Consider the following 23,978-nt stretch of genomic DNA (forward strand, 5'->3'; position numbering starts at 1 on the left):
ACCTCTTAAAATTACAACTATCCTAGATTTCCCTAGTCTTAGAAATATTCCAAAGCCTTGGAAATCATGGAGTCTTTATATCAAATCGCACGGTTCTGATAACAAACCTGCAGGCTGAATCGAATCTTGGTACTTCACTATCAAAAAACGACTTTCCATATAATGTTGCTGTGGTCATCTAAATTTGTATCATTTGAGATAAACATGGTCCCCCAGATGGGGAAGGGAGATACTAAAATTAAGACAAATTTGTGTAAGAAAATTAGCTGTAGCGCTATGCCCTTGCTCTATCCATTCATAGACTTCAGTGCCATCCCTTAAAGTGCTTCTAAATCTGGAAAACCCATAACCTATTACAACCAGCCTAAATTGGCGGCTCATGACTACAAGTCCCATGATGCAAAGCAAGAGCCCGGACCAAAATTGGGTGTAATTCCGCCTGAAAACTGCAGGGTTCTGATCACCTCCCGTGAAAATAGGCCATCAGGCCCTCCATTTCTCAAAAGTGAACTTATAAAATAAAAGTTAGGACAAAAATGGTGAAGTTTTTACCATGATATTGGCAGGAATCCAATTGCCACTGAGCGTGGGCCCCCAAACGCAACTCAGCGGCTCCGAGGGCGGGCGCGCTTGTCGTGACGCCACTTCCTGGAGCTGCGTCCCGCGTCTGGCCCCTCCCTCCACCTCGCGAGGATCCGGGGCCGGGCGGCCCGGGCAGAAGCTAGCAGCTACTGATTTCGGGTCCGAGGATCACGTGAGACTTGTCCCTACTTGTGGTGGAAACGAAAAGGTGAGGTTAGGTAGGGTCGTACTAACCTGTTCCCGGGAAGCGCGCTCCAGCGGTATTGCAGAGTGGGCTGAGGTAGGAAAGGGTTAGCGGGTTAGCGGGCGGTATCCTGGCGCTGGTGCGGTGACACCTGCGCCCCGGTAGCCTGCTGACGGTGGACAGGGTTGACTAGGAGGTTAGAGGGGCGTCATGGGAGCTTCTAGTCCACCTTCAGGACCCGCAGAGTCCGCCCAGTTTCTCAGAGTCGCTTACCGCGCCGTGGCCAGCGGACGTGGGGCCGTTTGGGGAGTCCCCAGGAACCCAGGCAGCGATGGATCTTGCCACCAACCCAGCCGAAACCCCGTGGCCTGTTAGGGACACCAGCCGGACTTCCCTAGGATCGAAGGGTTTTGTTTTTTGTGTGTTTTTGTTTTGTTTTTGTTTTTGTTTTTGTTTTTCACTTTTCTCATCCTCATCGCATTGCAAAGGCTCAGGCTACCTCACCTGCCCAAGGTTTTCCGGATAGGACTAAGATGATGGTTCTTTGGAGCATCTCGACCCCTGGGCAAAAATGAACAGGCTCTTAAGGAGCCAAATATGTTCTCTTAACTTTTGGAGAGTTCGCTCCTCTTTGCTTGTCAGCGGTTGTGTTGACAGTGCTCCCGCTCTTTCTTCCTCTGTGCTGCTGCCCAGGTAGTAGAGTGGCAAAGGGCAGCTGGATGATCCCACAGTCCCTGAGAAGGTTGAGTGTTCGTTCGGACTTACTTACTTCTTTCTTGGGGAGCCATTAGGCGGGACCAAGGAGCAGTTGAATCAGCAGCTCAAATTTACTGACGCGTTAGTGATGGGGAAGATTGCCAGAGCCATATGCGGGATTGAAAATCTTATTTCTGCATCTTTCCAAATTTGTCTTAACGAGTCCCAGCAGTAGAGTTGACTAGGCAGACCTGTTGCTTTATATCATTTCTCTGGTCTACTGTAGTTCTTCCTTTGTCTTAGTTTATTATTTAGCAATACGGTGGTGAGCCTTTTCTCCTTTGCATTATTATGAAATCATTTTTAGATTGGGTAAATTAGTCCATTGACAACACAGATTCAGTCTGAGTTATAACGACTTGTACCCTCAGTTTATGATATAACAGAATTAATGGTGATCTGGAAACTAAATAACTTTTATACTTAGAATTATTTAATCTTGTTGGTTATATGTTTTTGGAGTTTGATGTGATTGATTAAAGTTTTACTTTTTTCATATACATTTGACCCCCCTGGGTTTCCTGGAGTGTTACTTTAAGAGCAGCTGTAGCATATAAACTTCACGTTCCCTGTTGTTAATTCTTTAGTTTAATCATAAAGCAATTAAGGAATTTTCCTCCCTTTCTTTCCTTCTCTACCTACCCTCACCTACTCTGTACTGTATGTAGTACTATCAGGACCCTAAGCAGGGAATGAAGCCTCAGAAAGGTTCTTACCATTCTTCCTCTTTTCAGTTCTTTCTTATAAATGAAATCAGGTTAACGTGAACATTGCAGAAATCCATCAAAGGAGTTAAAATGGGAAGAAAGAATATGTAATAAGGTCAAGAAAAAAAGTATGGAGTAGTTCTGCTCTCTTTAAATCAAAGTCCCTTTTAAAAGATATTTAGAGATAGGTGCAACGAGTTAAAGCGCAGCGCTGCAAACAAACCTCAGCCACTTCATTGCTAGTTCAATCCCCAGCCACTAAGGTGATCCACATGGCTTAGCAGACCTCTCCTGGTCCGCCCACTGCCACCCTCAGCATTGTACTTCATTGATCTGCCTGTTCTGTTCCCAGTCTGTCTCTGGTGAATCTTCTCACCACCCATGCACCTCTGTCCTGCACCCCGGTTCTGTATGCATGAATAAATCTTTAAACAAAAAAAGAAAGAAAAGAGATAATCTTTTAAAAAAGAGATTAACAGAGGAGGTTTGAGGGCATGTTTTTATTCTAATAGAGTGTCACAAAATTAAATAGATATGAATATTGTGTTTTCTTTTAGATAATCCTCTATTTTAAAGGTTAACCTTTCAACATGTCCTTCTCATTTTTAGATAGTGAATTTCTAAGAAGAAAATAATGGATTGCCTAATAGTTATTGTCTAAGTGTTTGGACTCAACAGCAGCGTGTAGGTTTTTGCACAGGCCAGAAGAAGATGGCAACTCCTTATGTCCCAGTTCCTATGCCCATAGGGAACTCTGCTTCCAGTTTTACAACCAACAGAAACCAAAGAAGTTCTTCTTTTGGAAGTCTCTCAACAAGCTCAAACTCTTCCAAAGGCCAATTAGAAGACACAAATATGGGTAATTTTAAACAGACAAGTGTACCTGATCAAATGGATAATACTTCATCCGTCTGTAGCAGTCCCCTCATTAGGACTAAACTTACAGGTGCAGATTCTTCCATTGAGTATTCTACTAGACCTAAAGAAAATGAAGAACAAAATCCTGAAACAGTGAATTGGGAAAATAGACCTTCTACACCTACTATACTGGGTTATGAGGTGATGGAAGAAAGAGCTAAATTTACTGTGAGTACAGTGACTTACGCTCTGTTCATCAGTAGAAAGTTAGACATTGACTAATTTGTGTACTAACCCTGTGTTGTTAGCCTAAGTTTGTAATTTCTTGAACTTAAAATTCAAATGGTTTTTACCCCTTAATTCTTTTGTGCTAAATTTTTGTTTTACTTGAATGAATTTTCATAAACCAGACACACCTATGAAACTAGCACACTCCAAGAAACAAGAACATTGCTGACATCCTAACAGCCCCATCCCCAAGCTTTCCTTCAGTCATTACTCATACTTCTGACAACCTAGATTAATTTTGCCTATTTTGGTTAATTAGCTAAGTGGAATTATGGCGTATTACTCTTTTGAGTTTATGTTTGTAAGATCCATCCTGCAAGCATGCCAGTTATAAGTCTGATCTTACATATAGTTGTAGGTAGTTCATTCTTAGTACTGATAGTATCCTTTGTGAAAGTATCAATTTGTTTATCCATTGCACTGTCTAGTATTTGGATAATTTCCACTTTGGCCTCTTAACAGATAGACTGCCATGTTAGTGCCTGTCCCTCAGTAAACACATGTACACATTTCTGCTTGACATCTCCCAGGAGTAGAATTGGTCCTCCATATGTCCGATCTTATAAGATACTGGTGTGAACAGTATACCAGAGTAGTCATATGATAAACAGTGCATGAGAATTCCAGTTAATGCACATGTTTCTAGGATGTGATATTTTCCATCTCTTTCACTTAATCTATTTTAGTGGGTACAATGGTAATCATGTTGTTTTAATTTGTATTTTCTTAATTATTAAAATGAAGACTTGGACATTTGAATAGTCATTTTGCGAAATGACTTTTTGTGAAGTGTCCGAGACTTTTGTTCTTTTGTGTTTGGGGAAGTCTTTTCCACTTTCATTTGTAGGTTTCTATGTTTTTTTGTTTTTTTTTTTTTTTTTAGTTGAAATCCTTGCTGAACATGTGACTGTCATCTCTCACTCTCAGGCTTGCCTTTTCACTTAATGATGCTTTTGATAAAAGTTTTTCATTTTAATATAATCCAATTTGCTAAGTTTTCTTTCTTGGTTACCACTTTTTTAAAATTGTTGCCTACTCCCAGATTGCAAACATATTGTCTGGTGTTTTCTCCTAAAAACTATATAGTTTGCCCTTTTACATTTAAATTTGTAAACTACCTGAAATTGATGTTTGTCCATAATGTGAAGTAAGGATCAAGACACATTTTTTTCTCCCATAAGGGACAAGTAATCAGGTTATTAGACCACCCACTACATGTGCACTGTTGTCTGTGTTATAAGTTAGGTGACCATAGACTCTCTGTCCCATTTTCTCCCCTTTACCAATGCTGCATTGTTAAGACTAAAGATCTGTAGTAGGACTTTGTATCTTGCAGCTTCAATACTCTAACTTTGTTGTTATTCTTCAGCATTGTCCGACTGCTCTTTTCCCTCGCCTGTGGGGTTGTGTTGAAGGGGGGGATCCGAGGCGGAACTGACATCCTTCCTGGGATCTACAAACCTAATGCATTTACTTTCATTTCTTTTAATAATATTTTATAGTTTTCAATAAAAAGGCCTTATGTCTTGGTTAATTTCTCTGTAGGGATATTTTTTGATGTACTCAATATCTTTAGTTTTATTTGCTTATTGCAAGTTTACATATTATCTGAATTCATGTATATTTATGTATCTAGCAACCTTGCTAAATTCACTTATAAGTTGAAACAGTCTGTTCTTTCTATTGGATTTTCTTGAAGTAAAGTTTTTATACTTCAAAATTTCATGACATAAATACATGACAGGATGGAAGGACCTCTAGGAAAACATTATTGACATAATTTATGGAGAAATACTCTAGAGTTGTCTTAAGATTGCTTATGTTGTGGGTATCTGCATACACTTGCCTTTTTTGAGAGTGATTCCAGAAGTTACAATAAACTGGTGGCTTATTTCCTTACAATGACCTGCCTACCTTGCAAAGGAATGAGCCTCCAGTGAGGTGATATGTATACTTGAAAATACAGGTTTGTGGACAAATTTAAGGCAGTGGCATATCAATTATCAATATAAAGTCTTTGAAAACACTACAGAGGAAGAGGAAAATGGCAGATATGAAATTAGTCATGTCATTTATTCATTAACTCAGCATTTTTTTTCAGTGCCCATTAAGTGCCAGGCACCATTCCAGACAATAGTTGTACAGCAATTCAGATAAATGAATGAATAAATGATAAGTGCATATCTTAAAATGCTGGTGTGAGTGCTAAAGAGAGAAAGATATAAGGGGTAAGGCCTGAAATTGGAGTTATGATTTAAATAACCTTGTTAGACAAAGAATAGATATCAGCACTAAGAGGGGGCAAATCTTGACAATATCTGTTGAAAGCGCTTTCCAAAAAGATGGGAGAGTTGCAAAGACCCTTGTGACTGACAGCAAAGTAAGCAACTGGAAAATTATAGGAACTAAGATAACAAAAACAAGGGAGTGTGGCACACAGATCAAGTAGGACATGCAGACCAAGTAATTCTTTAGATTTTACTCTGTTAAAAAGCTAAGAAGACATTTCTTCAAAGAAATGCTAATGGCCAATAAGCACATGAAAAATAAGCTTATATTATAACAGCACTTATTATAATCAGGGAAATGCAAATCAAAATTACAGTGAGATACCACTTCACACCAGTAAGAATGGCACATGTTAAAAAAAATAATAATAATAACAAATGCTGAAATGCTGGCGAGGGTGTGGAGAAAAAGGAAGCCTTTTATACTGCTGATGGGAATGCAAACTGGTCCAACCACTATGGAAAGCTGTGTGGAGGACATTCAAATTACTAAAAATAGATCTACCATGTGACCCAGCAATTCCAACCCTAGGTATCTACCCACAGGACATGAAACCATTAATTCAAAAGGAAGCCTACACTCCATGTTCATTGCAGTGCTATTTGCAATGCCGAAAGATATGGAAACAAGATAAATGTCCAAAAACAGATGACTGACTCAAGAGGATGTGGTATAGATATGCAATGGAATACTACTCAGCAATCAAAAAAGATGAATTCATGCCATTTGCAGCATCATGGATGGAACTGGAAAAGATATGCACAGTGAAATAAGTCAGAAGGAAAGAAAAATATAGAATGGTTTCACTAACGGGAGATATATAGGAAAAAAAGGGGTAGAGAAAGAAATAAATAGAGGCAAAGTTTGCAGGCAAACTATAAATTGGAGATATTCAGCAGGTAAGGAAGAGGGATCAAAATGGGAGGGAAAAGCACAAAGACTCTGGTGATATTTCCCAAGTGACTTCATGGTAAATTTTACAGTGATTACACTTGAAAAATCAATTAAAAGGGGGCAGGTGCTTTATGTTGCTTTAGGTGAAAATCTTTGGGAATAGTCACCTGCTCTGACTTAATTTTTTTAAAGACACTTTCTGGCCACTAAATTGAGACTAGGTTTTGTGGAAGAAGAATGGAAACAATAAGCAGTTAGGTTCTTGCAGTAATTTCTCAGAGATATGATGACATGCATGGAGTAAGGTGGTAGAGATCCTGAGAAGTTATTAAGATTCTGTATCTATTTTTGAAATTAGAGCCTTGGAAGCCTATTGGAGGAGAAAGAAAAATCAAAGATGATCCCAGAGTTTTGATTTAATCAATGAGAGAAATGAGGTTGTCATTTAACTCGATTTTTGTGGGAAAGATAGTTATGTGTGAGATGTGAGACATCACAATGGAAGTGTCATGTGTGTTTCTATGTGCATGTGACTTTGTACACATGTGTGGAGAAGTATGAGCTTAGAGGAGAGGTTGAGCTAGATATAAAAGCTTAAAGTTTGTTTGTAAAATAATTTTTCCTAGATATACTTTTGTTAATCTACTAACTGAAGTATTAGAACTTCTGTGAGTTCTTACATAATGCAGACTCTTTGAAAAGATTGATTAAAAATAAAAAGTGACTAGAATGAGTCATGAGTAAGATTGGGAAAGGGACACAAGATAGGCTTCTTATACTAGTAATGTTTTGTTTCCCGATCCTGGTCCTAGTTTCATGGGTGTGTTCACTTTGTGACAGTTCAGTAGTTATATCCTTATAATTTGTGCACTTTTCTATATGTATTTTATAATGAAATGTGTGCTTCATGTTGTAGTTTATAGTCCTAGAATAAGAATTATCTAAAAAAGTAGTACCTATTAAGTTTCAAATAGAGCAAAAACAATAAATGATATTTGAAATGATTAGTTCTGTCTGTCCATAAAGCTGTTGTTGAAAAGTACTACTTAAACATGTAGAAAGGAAAGAGAACTTTGTACATAAGCTAAAACACAGAATTCTGTACTTTGTCTTTCCTGGAGAAGTGAGTATTCAGGGACTGCTATGGAAAGTAGTTTGGATAGAAGTGGATTCATTTTTTAAATCAGGAAAATAAATACAGATTATGTACAGATAAATCTGAAGTTGACTTTTGTCCTGCATCAGTTATTCTAATTGGTAGCTCCTTAAAAGAATGTTTCCTTTGTCCCATTAGAACTACCTTAAATCAGGACTTTCTGGAGACTTTAAAGGGTTTCCAAATGGTCTCCCACACCTCTTTACATGTTACAAAAGCAAATTGTTTTTACCCCAAAGTTAAAGGATTCCTCTTTAGCCCTTGCTGACTGTTACTCTTGAGAAGAAAATTAAATGATAAGGATGATCTATACTACCTGTGTAATGACTTTTCTCTAGAGCACTCTATCCAATAGGACAATAATATATATGAGCCACAAGTATGAGTCATATTTCTAATATTTAATTTTCTAGTAGCCATATCAAAAAAAATAGTAAAAAAAAGATAGAATTGTTTTTATTTATAATATGATTTCAACATGTAACTAGTATAAGGTCATTGTAATGAAGTATTTTGGCATTTTTCATCATATATCTTTATATTAGCATGCATTTTGCACTTAAAATACATCGCAGTTTGATCTAATTATATCAAGTGTTCAATATCCACATGGCCAGGATGCAGCTCTTATAGCTACAGCTGAAACTGACTGTACAGCAATAATACTGAAAGAGAGTTTACAGAGTTTTGCTCATTCAACAAATTACTTAGCACTTCCTATGTTATATGTATTTAGCTTAGCCTAAAATACTGTACTAAAAAACCAAGAGGTGTTTCTGAGATTCTGTTGTAAGTAGTACTCCCTCAACAATAACTCTAAAATAACATTATGAGGGGGGAAAAAATCTATTTTTCTTATGTTCTTTTAAAATAAATTGACTTGCTTCAACCAGGTTTTTTTACTTAAGCAATTGTGCATAATTGTAGAAATGTGAATGTTTATCTAATGTGGGTGTTTTCGCTTCTATTTCAACTTGAATATTGAAACATCAAATTTATTTGAAAACTTTGATAGTTGTTTAAACATTATACTGATTATGTCAACAGTGGCTGTTTTTCATAGTTTTTTCAATATGATTGATTTTTTTGTCACTTTTGGAATATGCTGCTATAAAATAAGCTTTGCAGATTGATGAGTTCATTACTAGTGTCAGAGAAAAAAACATACTAGTAATGCACAGATAACGCATTTGTCATGTTTGTCTTAAAAAAATCTTGTGACCACATTATTTGTACATTTGATGGTAAATGATTTCTGACTTTTTTTTTTTTGCATAATGTGATGATCTGGGTTGTCAAGTAAAAGCTTTTAATATATTGGTTTGAATTTTTAAATATCTTTCTCTCTGTATAGGTATATAAAATACTAGTAAGAAAAACCCCAGAAGAAAGCTGGGTAGTTTTCAGAAGATATACTGACTTTTCTAGGCTTAATGATAAGGTAAGTACTTTAATAACTTATGAATGGCATTTCAGTTTTGAAATTATTATTTATCACCTAAAGTTTGCATGCTATATTTGTGACTTTTTCTTCCTTGTTTATGATTTGAGTGAAGTCAAATCTTTGCCACTTAATAAGAAAATTATTTCATTTTACTTTAACAATCTGCAGCCCCATCTCTTGCATTTAACTTCCCTTTTTGGAAACCAGCAATTATTCACTATAAAAAACGTGAAAATTGCTAACAAATAAATATGTTTATGTAATTTTGTGAAATTTGAAAGACATATTAAAGCACACCCATTTATTATCTACTGCCTTGTGTGGGCTAAACAAGATTTGATGCTTAAGGTCAAAACAAGCTATGGACTTAACACAGGGCTCTTAGCAGGTAGCTATGGGAAAGAGCCAGCTTCCAGGTTCATTTGGGTCCTTGGCTGCCTCCATTTTCTTACAGTATAGGAAATAAGTTCCCTGTTTCCTTGTTGGCTGTCAGTGAGAGGGTGTTCTGGATCTTTGCGCTTGGCCCCTCCACCTTACAAGCCAGTTCCCCTGACATTCTCTTTTACTACCAGCCAGGAAAAACCTACTGTACTTTTAAAAGACTCTTATGACAAGATTAGATTCACTTACATAATTGCCTATCTTAAGCTCAACTGATCATAAATTCTAATTAACATTTGCAAAATCTCTTTTGCTCTGTAACATGGCAAAAATCTCAGAAGCAACATCAGGAGCAAAGATCACAGGGCCACCTAGAATCTGCTTGCTATACCTATGAAACAGCAAAGATTAATAATAAACTTCATTATATTAAGAACCCTTATAAATAAAATAGACCCCCAAAAAAGTATACCCAAAAGTGAAAAATACAGCAAATAGTATCTGGGTAATACTACAAGGAAACCCACAGAAAAAAATTAAAGTACCAATAAATTTGAAAGCCAAAGTGTAAATGCTAAACTATAAACTTGCAGAGGAAAAAAATGTTGAAAATCTCTTCAACTATGGTATGAGCAAGGTTTTCTTAGATATGGTCTATGAAAAACAAGCATAAACCATAAAAAAAAGGACCAATTCAGTAACATTAAAATTAAAAGCTTATATGCTGTTAAAAGGAGAGTCAGGCCAGTCTGGAAGAAATTTGCAGTGCATATATCTGACAAAGGACCTGTATCCAGAATATAGAAGGAACTCATAACTTAATAATAAAAGGACAGCCCAATTTTCTTAAGCAAAGAGGTCAAAACATTTGAATGGATAATTCACCCAAAAAAATATATGTTGATTCAAGTAAACGCATGAGAAGATATTAAAGTTTGTCAATAGAGAAGTACAAAATTAAAATCTAAAGAAAATTCTACTACATACCACTTAGAATGACTAATATTGAAAAGACAAACAGTGCCAAGGGTTGACAAGAATTCAGGGCAACTTAACTACTGTCTTACACAACTAGTAGAAATGAAGAAATACAAGATGTACAAAGAAGCTTTGCTGAATTTGATTATATTCTTTTAAGGTTATGAATAATTTCATATTGTCAACAGGATAGATTTTGTATAACTAATATAACTGAATTGAATATTGTGTTTTCTTTTTCAGTTAAAAGATATGTTTCCAGGCTTTCGATTAGCACTTCCACCAAAACGCTGGTTTAAAGATAATTACAACACTGACTTTTTAGAAGATAGACAATTAGGATTACAAGCATTTCTTCAAAATTTAATAGCTCACAAGGACATTGCTAACTGGTATGTAACAAAATGAGAGGTTATGAAAATGCATTCCAAAAACTCAAATAAATCTAGGACCATAATCATTCAACTACAAGCATATGAACATATGACATAGTAGGAAAATTAATTTTCCCCTCTAAGAAAGGTGTTGGAATTTTTCTTTTTTGTATTTGACTTGTTATTATACTTTGAAATAGATGGCAAAGTAAAAAAATTCAGTGCACCTAGATACTGTGATTTACAGTCACCCGACTGTAAGCCCAAGTTTAGTATTAGAACAAAGTGGCCAGCATATTGTGGGATTTTGGTTAAAATAATACTGTATAATTTTCAGAATAATATTCTTTATATTTCTCCAAAATAATGTAAAAATTGTGAAGTTGGGTTAATTTTATAGAAGGTGAAGTGAAAATACCACAACTATTATAAATGGGAAGAAAGACTCCATTTGAGTTTTTGTTTCATACTATATTTACAAGAAAGCTGCTTTATTATTTTATTTCAATAAAATAAAATATTTTTCAAAACTAGGCATCTAGTTTTGGGACTTACATTCAGATGTTAGAACCATGTTGAATAAGAAAAGAGATTACAGTGCATCAATAGCATATTGTCAACACCTATGTCAGTAACCATCTTCAGCAGCTTTTCACATATTAAAAAACTACCCTGTATCACTTTTTCTACCTGCCCTTTCTTCTCAGTCTTCTATGTATAGAATCTTATATATCACACACTTACTAAGCATTTACATCTTACTTCTTAGTGTGTGCTGCATGAGCTTAATAGCTCTTGAGATCTTTACCCATGCCCTTGTTTTCCTCTGTGAAGGAAACTACAAACCAGAGCCCTTCTCTCTATTTTTGTAGATGTAATTGCCTCAAGCAACTACTTCAGATATCTCAATGACCTCAAACTTAAATGCTTGCTCTCCATTTTCCCCAGCATCATCAATTACCCAGAACTTGGAAGTCATCCCTGACATAGCCCCCAGTACCCTTAATCCCTTTATGTTTCAAATCCCATTCAAATATGTTTCTCTAGTTCTGTGCCATTACCACCATAGTCAAAATTGTGAGCTCTTACCTTAGTTTTTGCAGAAACTTTCCTCCTTCATCTACTTCCTCACCCATTCTTCTATAACCCATTGGATTTCATGGTAATTTTTTATAATACAGTTTGACAAAGTCATTCTTTCTGCTGTCTGTCTGTCTGTCTGTCTGTCTGTCTGTCTGTCTATATACTCTGTCTTTCCAATTGCAAGGTAACCCCATTCAGTTACATCAGCCGTATCAGTCTTTTAATTCTCTAAAATCACCTTGCCTTTGTCCCTTAGGGCTTTCAAAAGACAGTGTTGCACACCAATACCCTCAGCCCTAGCCTAAATAACTCTTAAATATTCTTCAGATTTCAACACAAACTTCAAGGATCAGCTCCTAATGTCTTAAGACATTTTTGTATACAATGAATTAACTTTGATAGTATCTCGGCTGATACTAGCTATCCACTTAAGATATCTAAAGAGAACTAAGGAAACAGTCGTTAAATCATTGTCAGATGAGTTTAATTCTTATATAGAGTCCCAGCTGAGAAAGGCTAATCAGTACTTTAATAGTATTTCAGTTTGTAACTATTTCTGTTATTACTCGAGTGTATTTGTCTCTGCAGCTTGTAAGGTTCACATATAGCAGAAGTATCTGTTGCTCTTTTGTTCACAGTACAATTTGTAGTGCTTAGCACAGAGCTGACACAGAATTCACACTTAATAAGTACTGTTGGAGGAACAGCAAAATTGTTGATGTTTGCTATTGTACTTTTTATACAGAAAAAGTTTGACACAAATATGATAAGACCAGTTGCCTATTTTAGGTTGTAGGAACACTGATGCTCCCTAACTTGTCTAGATATATTTTACTTTTCTCAAAAGAGGAAAGATTGTTCGTTAAAAAACATTAAGCAGGAATAAAAACAAACTCTAAAATCATAGAGAAAGTGTCTGAATATATTTTATACCATAAAAGAAGACTTTAAGAAGTGAACACATTGCCTTTCTTTTCTCCTTTATTCAGTAAACCATCATGTCTCTTTTGAAAATGTGATGAACTGAAATCAAATTTATCTTGTAAGCAACTATATTCTAGCTAATCAAATATTAAATAATATGAACCACATTAAATAAGTTTAATCTTCTGATTTCTTGATTTTTTGAATAGTTAAAGTGCATGTAAGGATGTGTTTAAGTTTAACCCTGAGTGTGGTAAAAGTGTGTCATTTTTCACTAGCTGATAACTGATCTCCATCTCTGAGGTAGGCATTACTGCATTGGAGATCCTGTGGTTTCTGACATTGCATACTGTAACAGTGGTCTATTCAATTCACAAGTAAGTGTTTCAGGAAAAGAAAGATTATTTGACCAGATAAATTGGAGAAAGGTTTCATTTGTCTTTCATAGAGTATTAAGATTCTAAGAAAACTCACATGAAAGAATCTGATATGCTCTGTATCTGTTTGCCTGCCTACTTTTCTCATGTCACATCAGATATTTAGGAAAAAGTAAGATAACTTAAATTGAGCTGGAAATAAGTTATGTCTTGTTTATTCTTAGGGCCCCCATTGTCTTTTTTATGGGCAGTAGGTAGCATTTTTTTAATTTCACACTATAAGAAATTGCTTAATATTCTTCAAAACACACATGAAGGAACTGAATGCAGAATAAGTCATCTGTATTTGCCCTGTACTATACTATACTATACTATACTATACTATACTATACTATACTATACTATACTATACTATACTATACTGAATGTGACAGAAGCAGAGGGCAGACTCAATTTGGCCTTAGAATTTATTTGAAGATTTCTGCTTCTGTTTGTACAAAATAAGTAGTTTGATAAAATGGTACCTGGCATGATAAATGTAGCAGAAACACCAAGAAAAGTAAAAGCAAGGATCAGGCAGCATAGGAACTAGGAAGTAGGATTTGAAAGCCTTGAAATGCTGTGGGTTAGAAAATGAGTATGAGTCAGAAAGAAATAATTAAAAAGGTATCTTGAAAGTCTGAGGTTACCACATAGCCACTTATGAATTGAAAGTCTCTTCATGAAAACCAACATAGTACTTTCTACACTTTTTTTTCCAGATTTTATCTCACACCATCATTACTGTTCAGAAGTTATAAGGCATAGGTCCAAAACCAGAAACAGTCTATAACTCAGTTTTTCAAAGTGAAGGATATATATAAAGGCAAGTGGGGGTGCGGGGGAGTCGTTATTGTACAACCTGTTATGGTAAAATATAATTATTTATTGCTCTAGTCTATTTTAGGCCATTTTCATAATGGTGCATCATAACTAACCACAGTAAATATCTTACTGTCCTTTTTTTCAAAGGTATCATGTATGTATCTTGATTACAAAATTTCTCCTTTTTCTTTAAAACTAACTTGCCTATTTTGTTATATCAGCAGAACCAACTTGTTTAACACTGTATCTTCAAAGTAACTTCTGCTTTTTGCTATCTTTTATATACTTACTTACACCCCAGCTAATTTTTTTTCCTTTGAAAAGCCTCGCAGTAAGAGAATTTCTTTGTCTGGATGATCCACCGGGTCCATTTGATAGCCTCGAAGAAAGCAGGGTAAGTACTGTATTACATATCACATGAAAAGAGGAACAAATAATACAGTACAATAACTACATTGTTTTTTGAAGGGAATAGCCCACAGAATATTATAACTTTGGCCCATGCTAGTTTTGCACAGAAAGCTTTTAATATTTCAGTCAAAGGTTTCTTTCATTGGCATAAATAGCTAGTTAAATACCTAGGTCAGTAAAAAATGAAAATTCATACATATCATATACTCAGTGCAGCTCTAAAATCTAATCCCATTATTTTCTTCTCATCAGTGCAGCTCTAAAATCTAATCCCATTATTTTCTTCTCGTGCTGTTTAAAAAACTACTTGGAAATTTATTTGAATTTAAAACTACTGTTTGTATACTGCAGTTTCTTCCATCCAAGCATCAAAGAATCTACAGTTAAGATCAAATTTGAGACTTACATTTAGAGGTGAAAGTTATTGTCTTGTTACCAATTCAGCTCAAGCTTGATGCTACTCAGATTACATTAATTGACGTGCTCAAGTGGCCTATTTCTCAAAGCAATTGGCTAGATGGACAAAATAGATTGGGTAATAATGGACCAGGTAGGATTTAGTTTTTCCCAAATGTTTAATTGTGTTTAAATGGAATAGATTTAATTGCTGGATTTGTAATGTCAATTTTTTGTGCTAAAGTGAATGGCGTCATTTTTTTATAACAGCTTTTTTGAAGGTAAATTTTCATCCATAAAATTCATCCATTTGCTCTTCTATATCATTATAAGTACATAATAACTTTTTTAAACTTAGAGAGCTGTGCCACTGTAGCTTTACTATAATCCAGTTTTAGAATGTTCTCATTGTCTCAAAGAAAATTCCTGCAAACCATTTTGCAGCCCATACATCTAGCCTCAGATTATCGGTGATCTGCTTTCACTCTTTACGGGTTGACACTTTCTGTGTGTTTATGTTAAATGAAATAGTAATTTCATTTATATATAATCAGTATTTAATATACATAATGTTCTATATATACAGTATGTCTAATACACAGTACATATAGTCTGCATCTAGTTTGTTTTCAGTATCATCCTTTTCAATGATTATCATTATTTCATTACTTCTATTTATAAATGGTTTTCCTTTGTATACATATAAATATACCACATTTAATGTTTAGTCTCTCACCAGTTGAGGAAGTTTTGGATTTTGTCCAGTTTTGTACTATTATCACTGCTACAAGAAACCCTCTAGAATGCTTTAGCATGCACATGTTTTCATTTCTCTTGGGTTAACTATTCCACAGTGGTGGAATAGTTTGGTTATATGACAATTAATGTTCAACTTATTTTTAATGATTTTTTTAAGATTTTTTAAATTTATGCATACAGAACTAGGGTATAGGCCAGAGGTCCAGGGGCAGTGAGAGGATTCACCAGAGTCAGAGTGGGGAGCAGGATGAAGTACACTGCTGAGGGGAGAAGTGGGCAAGACAGAAAAGGTCTGCTGCGCCATGTGGGTCACATCCTGGGAGGGGACCAAACTCACACCAAAGCGGCCATGGCCAGCTTCACAGTGCTGCACTTTAACCCACTGTGCCACCAGGGAGGGCCCTGATGTTCAACAATTTTAAGAAACTTGCAAACTTTTTTAAAGTGGCTGTACCAATTTACATAACCAAAGTATGTGAATGTTCTCATTTCTTCACACTCACAAACATTTTTTTATTATCACAAAGTTTATTTTTACATCATTTTGCACATTTTTTTTTCCATCGATTGTAATCCTCACGGGTTTCCCATCACCAAATCACCCCTGTGCCACCAGCATAGTCCCGTGCATTTCCCTCCCTCCCCCCCCCCCCCGTTGTTTTTCATCCCACCACTCCACCCCCACAAAATGTCTCTGGTATATGGTTGTTCATTATTTTTGTTATTTTCTCGCCTGGTCCATTATACTCCTGCTATGAGTGAAACCATCTGGTATTTTTCTTTCTCTTTCTGGCTTATCTCACTAAGCATGATCTTTTCCAGCTCCATCCAAGTTGCTGCAAAAGACATGTGTTTCTCTTTTTTGGTTGCTGAGTAATATTCCATTGTATATATGTACCACATCTTTCTAATCCAGTCATCTACTTTTGGGCATTTGGGCTGCTTCCATGTTTTTCCAATTGTAAATAAAGCAGCAGTAAACATGGGGGTACAAGTATCTTTTTCAATCAGTGTTTTTGACACTCACAAACATTTTTATGGCATCTGTCTTTTTGTATTAAAGCCATTCTCAAGGGTGTATAATGCTATTTTATTGTGATTTCAATTTGCATTTCCCTAGTAATCTCTTTTGCTGATCACTTTCTTCATGTCGTTAGCCACTCAGATGACAGTGTTTTCTCAAGTTTTTTGCCAGTTTTCAGTTGGGCTTTTTCTCTTATAAGAGTTTGAGTTCCAAGAGTCTTTATTTTGCATACAAATCCTTTATCATATATGATTTACAAAAAGTTTCTTTAAATCTGTATATTCCTGTTCATCTTTTAATAGTATATTTTTAGTGTAACTTCTAGCTTAATTTTCATGTGAACACTTCTTTATGGTCTGTGCCTATACATTTGTAGTTTATGCTGTGTCATAAGATCTCTTTTCCCAATGCAGGATCACAAAGTTTTTCTTCTACATTGTCTTTAGAAGTCTTATAATTTTAGCTATTACATTTAGGTCCATCATTCATCGTGAAGTAATTTTTTTATAAGGTATGAACTACCAGCCTTAATTTCTTATATATACCTAATTGTTCACTATGTGAACAATGTCAGGTGAACATAAAAGGAAGGGTTTGTGTCTAGGGTTTAATTCTCTTCCTGTCATCTACCTACTTATCCGTAGTCCACTGTCACACCAATTTGTTTACTGTACTTCTTATGACTACTGTTTGCATAGTGTATCTTTCTCTATCATTTTACATCACTCTGTGTCATTCCATCTAAGAACTGTCTCTTACACATAACATATAAGTGGTCTTGGTCTTTTATTCAGTCTGATATCTCTGCCTTTGGTATCTGTAATATTGCCATATTTTCTATCTCATCTGTTTGGCCATCTTCACTGCCTACTATTGTGTGAAATAAACATTTTTATATTAAAATACCAGTGAATTTAAAATGACTCCAGTATATCTCCCTTTTCCTTCCCCTTGTGGCTATTGTTGTATTTTTTACATCTATACTTTTTGTAAACCCAACAGTGCAGAATAATAACTTCTTTTTACAATCCTCTATCTTTTAATGGGCTTATATGAATAAACAAGAAAAAAATATTTTATACAAATATTCTATACACTTTTATATTTAGCCATTTGCTTGTTATTTCCAAGTCTTTTCCATTTCTTTCTTTGGATTGATAATATTGTATTACATTCTTTCAGCCTCAGGGCCTTTCTTTAGTATTTTTTGTAAGGTAAGCCTACTGACAAGTTCTCACAGTCTTTGTTTATCTAAGAATGCTCATTTTCATTGGCAGGCTTTGGATTCTTTTTACTTTCTGTACATTTGTATTTTATTCTGCTGTCCTTTGGTCTCCATTATTTCTAAAATCAATCTTTATAATTAAATTGTTGTCATGTATATGATGAGTCTTTTTGTCATCACTACTTTGAAGATGCTTTTCTTTGCTTTTAGTAATTTGCTTGTGTATATCAAAGTATAGATCTCTGTTTATCATAATTTGAAATCTTTGAGCTTCTTGGACTTGGCAAATTAAATATTCTACATCAGATTTGGAGAGGAATTCATTATTTTTTTCCTAGGGTTCATCTAATTAACTTCAGAAAAGTCTGAGTAAACTTAAAGGCCAAAAGAGAGGTAAAGGTTAAAATGTTAAGGGAGAGTGTAAGTGATAGAGTAAGCTTCCAAAGGAGATAAGGCTTAATTTGAAGAGTCCCCTGTTCTTGAGAACAGTAGGATGCAGATATAGTTAGGATTCAGTAGTAGTAACATAGTGTAGGGGATTTTTCAGGGGTGAAGGGTTAAAACAGCCAAGGACAAGAAAGAGTAAGAGAGAAAACTGGGAGTGATTTTAAATAATTCATCAACAATACTGAAAGCGTCATCAAAATAACGTTATCGAACGTTTTTTCATGCCATTATTCTTCATGGTAGTATAATTTTGTTTTTTGTTTTAATCTTTATTTTAACAATGGTTAGTATCCTGGATATAAAGAATAGAATATCACTTTTGAGTTAAAATGAATAAGAATCAAGTGCATGCTGAAAGTGCTATTAGTTTTTAAAAGTTGCTATAGTAATATATATGCTGAGCTACTGCAAATGGAATCAATAGCCCAGTTTTTTAAATTGTAACCATCTAAAACTGGTCAAAAATAGGAGAATGGAAACTAAAACAGTTGTTATTAGTTATTTTCTTCCTAATTCTAATTAGATATTACATACTCACTTCAGGCATATGGGTTTACTTCTTAATAATTCTCAAGAAAGGGGACTTGTAGTTTAAAAGTTCTTCCCTTGATAGGGACCAAGAGAACAAGGTAGCAGAGATCTCAGAGGTTAGTGTGAACAAATCATTTGGGTTTCATACTGTGGTTTAATTACCCATGTTCTTACAACTTTTCAAAACTTGTGCTTGATTGAAATACTGTGTAAGAAATTTTATTCTCTTTCTGCATGTGTTTTTGGCTTTAAGGCTTTCTGTGAAACTTTAGAAGAAACTAACTACCGTTTTCAGAAAGAACTACTTGAAAAACAAAAAGAAGTAGAATCACTGAAGAAACTGCTTACTGAGAAGCAACTTCATATAGACACTCTAGAGAACAGACTCAGGTGTGTTATGATATTTACAGTTTCAGTCTCACTGATTCAGCTCTGATTCTTATTCTGGCATAACTGCCTTTTGTATTGAAATATGATTTAGGAAATTTCTGATTATAAGTTATGGACTGTTGGCCCTCCCTGGTGGCACAGCGGGTTAAAGCACAGCACTGAGAAGCTAAAGCCACTTCTGCATGAGTTTCGACCCCCGTCTGCCCCAGAGGTGACCACATGGCGCGGCAGACCTCTCCTGACCGCCCGCTGCTCCCCTCAGCAGTGTACTTCGTCGATCTGCCTGTTCTGCTCCCCACTCTGTCTCTGGTGAAGCCTCTCACCGCCCCTGAGCCTCTGGCCTGTACCCCAGTTCTGTATGAACAAATAAATCTTTAAAAAAGAAAAAAAAGTTATGGACTGTTGGCACATTTCCTTATAGATTGGGGAAACTTCCTTTTTTTTTATTTAGGAGACACTGGACATTTAAAGGATGAGAAAAATTAGTATATAGATATACAATAAGATAAATACTGTATTTAACAGTATCTTTGGTATCATCTAGGCATTTATGCCAGCTTTTCACATATGAAAGAGAGAAAGTTTGCTCTCTGCAAAATATATTGAGTTGATGTTGAAATCATTTTAAATTAAGTACCATTTGTCTGTTACAACTTAGCATTTTATTAGCCATGTGACTACATTAAGACCTAAGAGCTGGAGACTACTAACAGCTACATATGTTTGCAACAATAAACATATACATATTGTATTCACAGAAAATAACTTGTTGCTGTGTCTTACTTTTAGAACATTATCCTTAGAACCTGAAGAATCACTTCCCATGTCAAGAACAGGAGAACAACAGTTACTAAAGGTGGAGTCCTCTGCACTTGAAGTTGACCAGGATGTCATGGGTGAAGAATCTAGGTATATAATGTTTAGCTTATTGTGGCCTAATCATCTAAATGATTGGATAGAAAATACCCTGTATCTTGAGTCTGGTGATCAAGCAGAGAAAGATTATAGATATTCTAAGTGTTTATAAAAATGAGGCTTTGGCATCCAGATTATAGGTTTTCTATTACTTAATTTGAAACTCTGCTGAACTAAGTATGCTCTGATTCAGTTAATTCATTCATTTTTCAGTATTGAAAAGTTAATCTTCCTTGATTACACTTTTACACTTTTTACACTTGGTTACACTTTTTCCATTTAAAAGGTGGGACATTATAATAGCAACCACCCTGATGAAAAGATAATATATTTGAAAACAAAATTTTTATTGCATATAAACCCAAGGTAATTATTACTACTTTAGTAATAAAGGTTAACTGTAATTATGAGAACAAATTATAAAAGTAAAATTATAAAGTAGATTTTTATTGATAAATATTTCTGGGGAAACTAAAAAAGTTCGAAATTATCTCCTAAGTTGTTATATGGACAATAATTTTCTATTTTCTTTTGAAATTAAATGGATATTTTCCATTGAATATTTCATTATTTATGTAAGGTAAAAGATCTGACAGGTAATAGTAAAATGAAATAGTACATATGCAATCTCTTCATCGATGTTTCTCTCCTTTTTTTTTTTTGTAGAGCTGATAATAATCCATGCTTAAGTATTAGTGAACCTGAAAATTCTATGTCAGAGATAGAAGTAGCAGAAGTGGCATATAATACTGAAGAAGACTAATTCATCACAAGAAGTTCCCATCATTTTTATGTTTTAGCAAATTTAGAGTAGAATGACAAATATTTAAAAAGAAAAAAGTAGACTGGAATATTTACAGAAAAGAGCTAGAATAAACATGTATAAAATTTATATAAAGAAAAAGCTTTTTTTTTAAATTATTGGTATAGAAAATATATTCACTGCTGCTTTAAAATGTTTTATCCAACCTTTGTATTTAATACACTAAAAAATTCTAGTTATTAGAGTTCTGTTATCAATGCCCACAGTTCTGTTACACTAAAAAATTCTAGTTATTAGAGTTCTGTTATCAATGCCCACAGTGCAGGAATTATTTTGGTGTTTTTCCAGTATGTTGCTCCAAACTAATGTGTGCATGTGTTGTGTGCATGTTTAAGTTACTTAGAAAGGACAAATGGACATAAATTGCATGTTGCTATCTATTTGATAGATATGTCTTTGTAACTCTGACATGATATATTTTTATTAGTGGGTTAAATTAGTGGCAAAGATGAATGGAGTTTTAGATAATGACATGTTTACTATCCCTAAATAAAAATTGCTTACTTGAAATGTTACTGCTATATAAAGGAGAAATAAAACTTTCTAGAAACAAAAGAAAACAGTTTAAAAGAGGTGTAATAATGTAACTAAAGTGATAAAAGAGCCTTGATTTTAAAAGTTAATTCACTGATACAAAAATACTATAATTATCCAGCTTACTGTATTATACTTGTTTATTTCCCAAATATATTTATCTTAAATCTGTATCTGTAGAACCAGTGAGTTTGCCTCTTCCAGATACTACCTCTTTTTGCTAATAAAGGCATACTCTTTTGAAAATATACTATAGATTCTAAGTAAATAAAAAAGTCCAAATAAAAAGCCATATTACTACAAAGTTCAGCCCTGTTGAATCCTGGCATGGCATTTTTATTCCTACATATGTGACTATGTTGCTATAGTGTATTATGGTTGATTTTCTTTAATATATTTAATCAAATGATGCACTTTATGATAATTAAACGTTTTGTGCCAAGTTTAATTGATAAATTTCTTTAATTGGAGTTATGAAAAAGAATTATGTAGTGCCTTTACTCTTTTGCTTTGTAGAAAAGTCTTGTAGGGTCTGTGAGTCAGCTTTATAAAAAGTACTTAATGCATCACATATTGTTGTTGAAAGTGCCTTATTTTTATCATATGAATTTAGTCATTTATTTTCTACTTCTGTTGTTTTGCATATTGCTGTTAACAAGGACTATAGTCATGTTGGCATTTTGAAATACCAGATGTTAATATTGAAGTACATATGCTTTGTAAAATGGAGGGAAACTTACTGGGGAAATAAAATAATCTCCAATGTTTTTTCTTTCCTAGCAAAGTTTATCAGTATTTTAATGTATACATTAAGATGTGATTGCTTAAATTCTGACATAGTGTAAAATATGCATTAGCTATTGATAATCTTTAAGCTTAAAAAAGACTGCTTTTTACCAAAGTACATAGAATTTTTAACGTCTTTGTGAAAAGGCACATGTGCTGTCTCAAGACAATATTTTCCACAAAGTGGAAATATGTATTAGGAATGTGTTTACTCTTCTGAAAGGCAAAGGGTTTACTTGTTCATTTAAATTATTCTAGATTTTGAAAGGATTTTAAAAGGATGGTCATTTAAGTTAATATCATTTCAGTCTAATAAAACAGGATGATCTTCGCTAAATTTCACATATTATAGTGCTTCATGTCAGTGATATAAAGTAAACCACACACTTTGAAAACCTGGCCTTTAAAAGGATTGTATTCTAAGTTTTGGATGGGTCAGGAAAAGTTGAACCACTAGTATTTATAGAATTTACCTTTTTTACTTTCATAATCATTTCATTCTCAGTATTATGTTCATTTAATAAATTATTTTTTCAGTACAGCAGTAGCTGTGTTGTTCAGATGTTGATGCCATTTCCCCCTCCTCCTATGTTCTTATCCCAATCTCTTATTATTGTAAATTGAACTATAGTTAACTACTGCATGTCCCAGATGTTGACAGTCTATGGTTTCCTTTTTAACTTTCAGTTTATATTACTGATCATTCTAAGTCTTTGTGAATAGGAACAATGTACTTCAAATGTAACCAATATTATATTAAAAAAAATTGAACATATCTGAAACAAGTAAACACTTTTGTTTATAATCTTTTGACTTTTAAAAATTAAATTCATATGTTGGTAGTATAACCATAAAACTCAGAAAATGTGTTTTATACATCTACTATGCAAAAACTAACCATTTTAAAAGCATATTTATTGAGAATAACCCTAAAGCAGATTCAACTTTACCTCAGTGAACATAATTGGTGGGGGAGAAGACCCTCCCTCCCAAAAAAAAACACTTTATTTAGCTGAATCATCTGTGTAGTCTAGTCTGTGTAGTCTACTATCACTGCCTGTGATAGTAGAAAGAAACAGGAGCCTTAGGTTTAAAAATAATTTGGTTCTGGAGTTTATTACTTATGGGAATAGAGAAGTTTGGGTATTATGTTAAAGCAGTTTATTTTTTCAACTACAGTTGTACATCACATAATAGATATTTCAGTTGATGACAGACCACACATAGGATGATTGGTCCCAAAATTCCTACTGCCTGGTGACACAATGACTTTCCTTCATTGCAGGATGTTACACAGACAGCTGATTCTTGCAGCTAGTATCTGTCACATCTCTTGATATCATTTTTTACCCTGTGCTTGATTTAATCTCATGTTGAATTGTTCTTTATGGTCCTTTAAGCATATACAATTCACTGATAAAGCTCCCAGGAAAAGGTCACAACAATGACCTGAAACTGAAATGAGAATTAAGGACTACAAAAGCAAAAAGTCATTGATGGTTATTGCTCACAAGTCAGGCATGTCCTGCTCTACTAAGTGCTAGGATTTGGGAAAAGCAAATTGTTAAAAAAAATCTGCTTCAGGGAACCTCCCTGGT

The 23,978-nt window shown here is 34.5% G+C and overlaps 1 protein-coding gene across 2 annotated transcripts; it reads left to right on the forward strand.

Annotated features, from left to right (window-relative positions):
- Positions 1-679: 679 nt before the first annotated feature.
- SNX16 (sorting nexin 16) lies at positions 680-23,155 on the forward strand. Of its 2 annotated transcripts, XM_012723084.1 has the most exons (9): positions 680-790; positions 2,839-3,088; positions 3,176-3,315; positions 9,069-9,155; positions 10,761-10,909; positions 14,464-14,533; positions 19,186-19,322; positions 20,112-20,231; positions 20,904-23,155. In XM_012723084.1, the coding sequence occupies exons 2-9, from the start codon at positions 2,941-2,943 to the stop codon at positions 20,998-21,000; spliced, it is 948 nt and encodes a 315-aa protein (XP_012578538.1). In that variant the 5' UTR covers positions 680-790; positions 2,839-2,940; the 3' UTR covers positions 21,001-23,155. The 2 variants fall into 2 exon arrangements, with proteins under 2 accessions (XP_012578538.1, XP_012578537.1); XM_012723083.1 differs by having other exon boundaries at positions 2,839-3,315.
- The last annotated feature ends 823 nt before the right edge of the window (positions 23,156-23,978 follow it).

Source organism: Condylura cristata, unplaced genomic scaffold (assembly GCF_000260355.1).
Source record: "Condylura cristata isolate star-nosed mole 26May11 unplaced genomic scaffold, ConCri1.0 scaffold00009, whole genome shotgun sequence".
In the NCBI taxonomy this organism is placed as follows: Eukaryota; Metazoa; Chordata; class Mammalia; order Eulipotyphla; family Talpidae; genus Condylura; species Condylura cristata.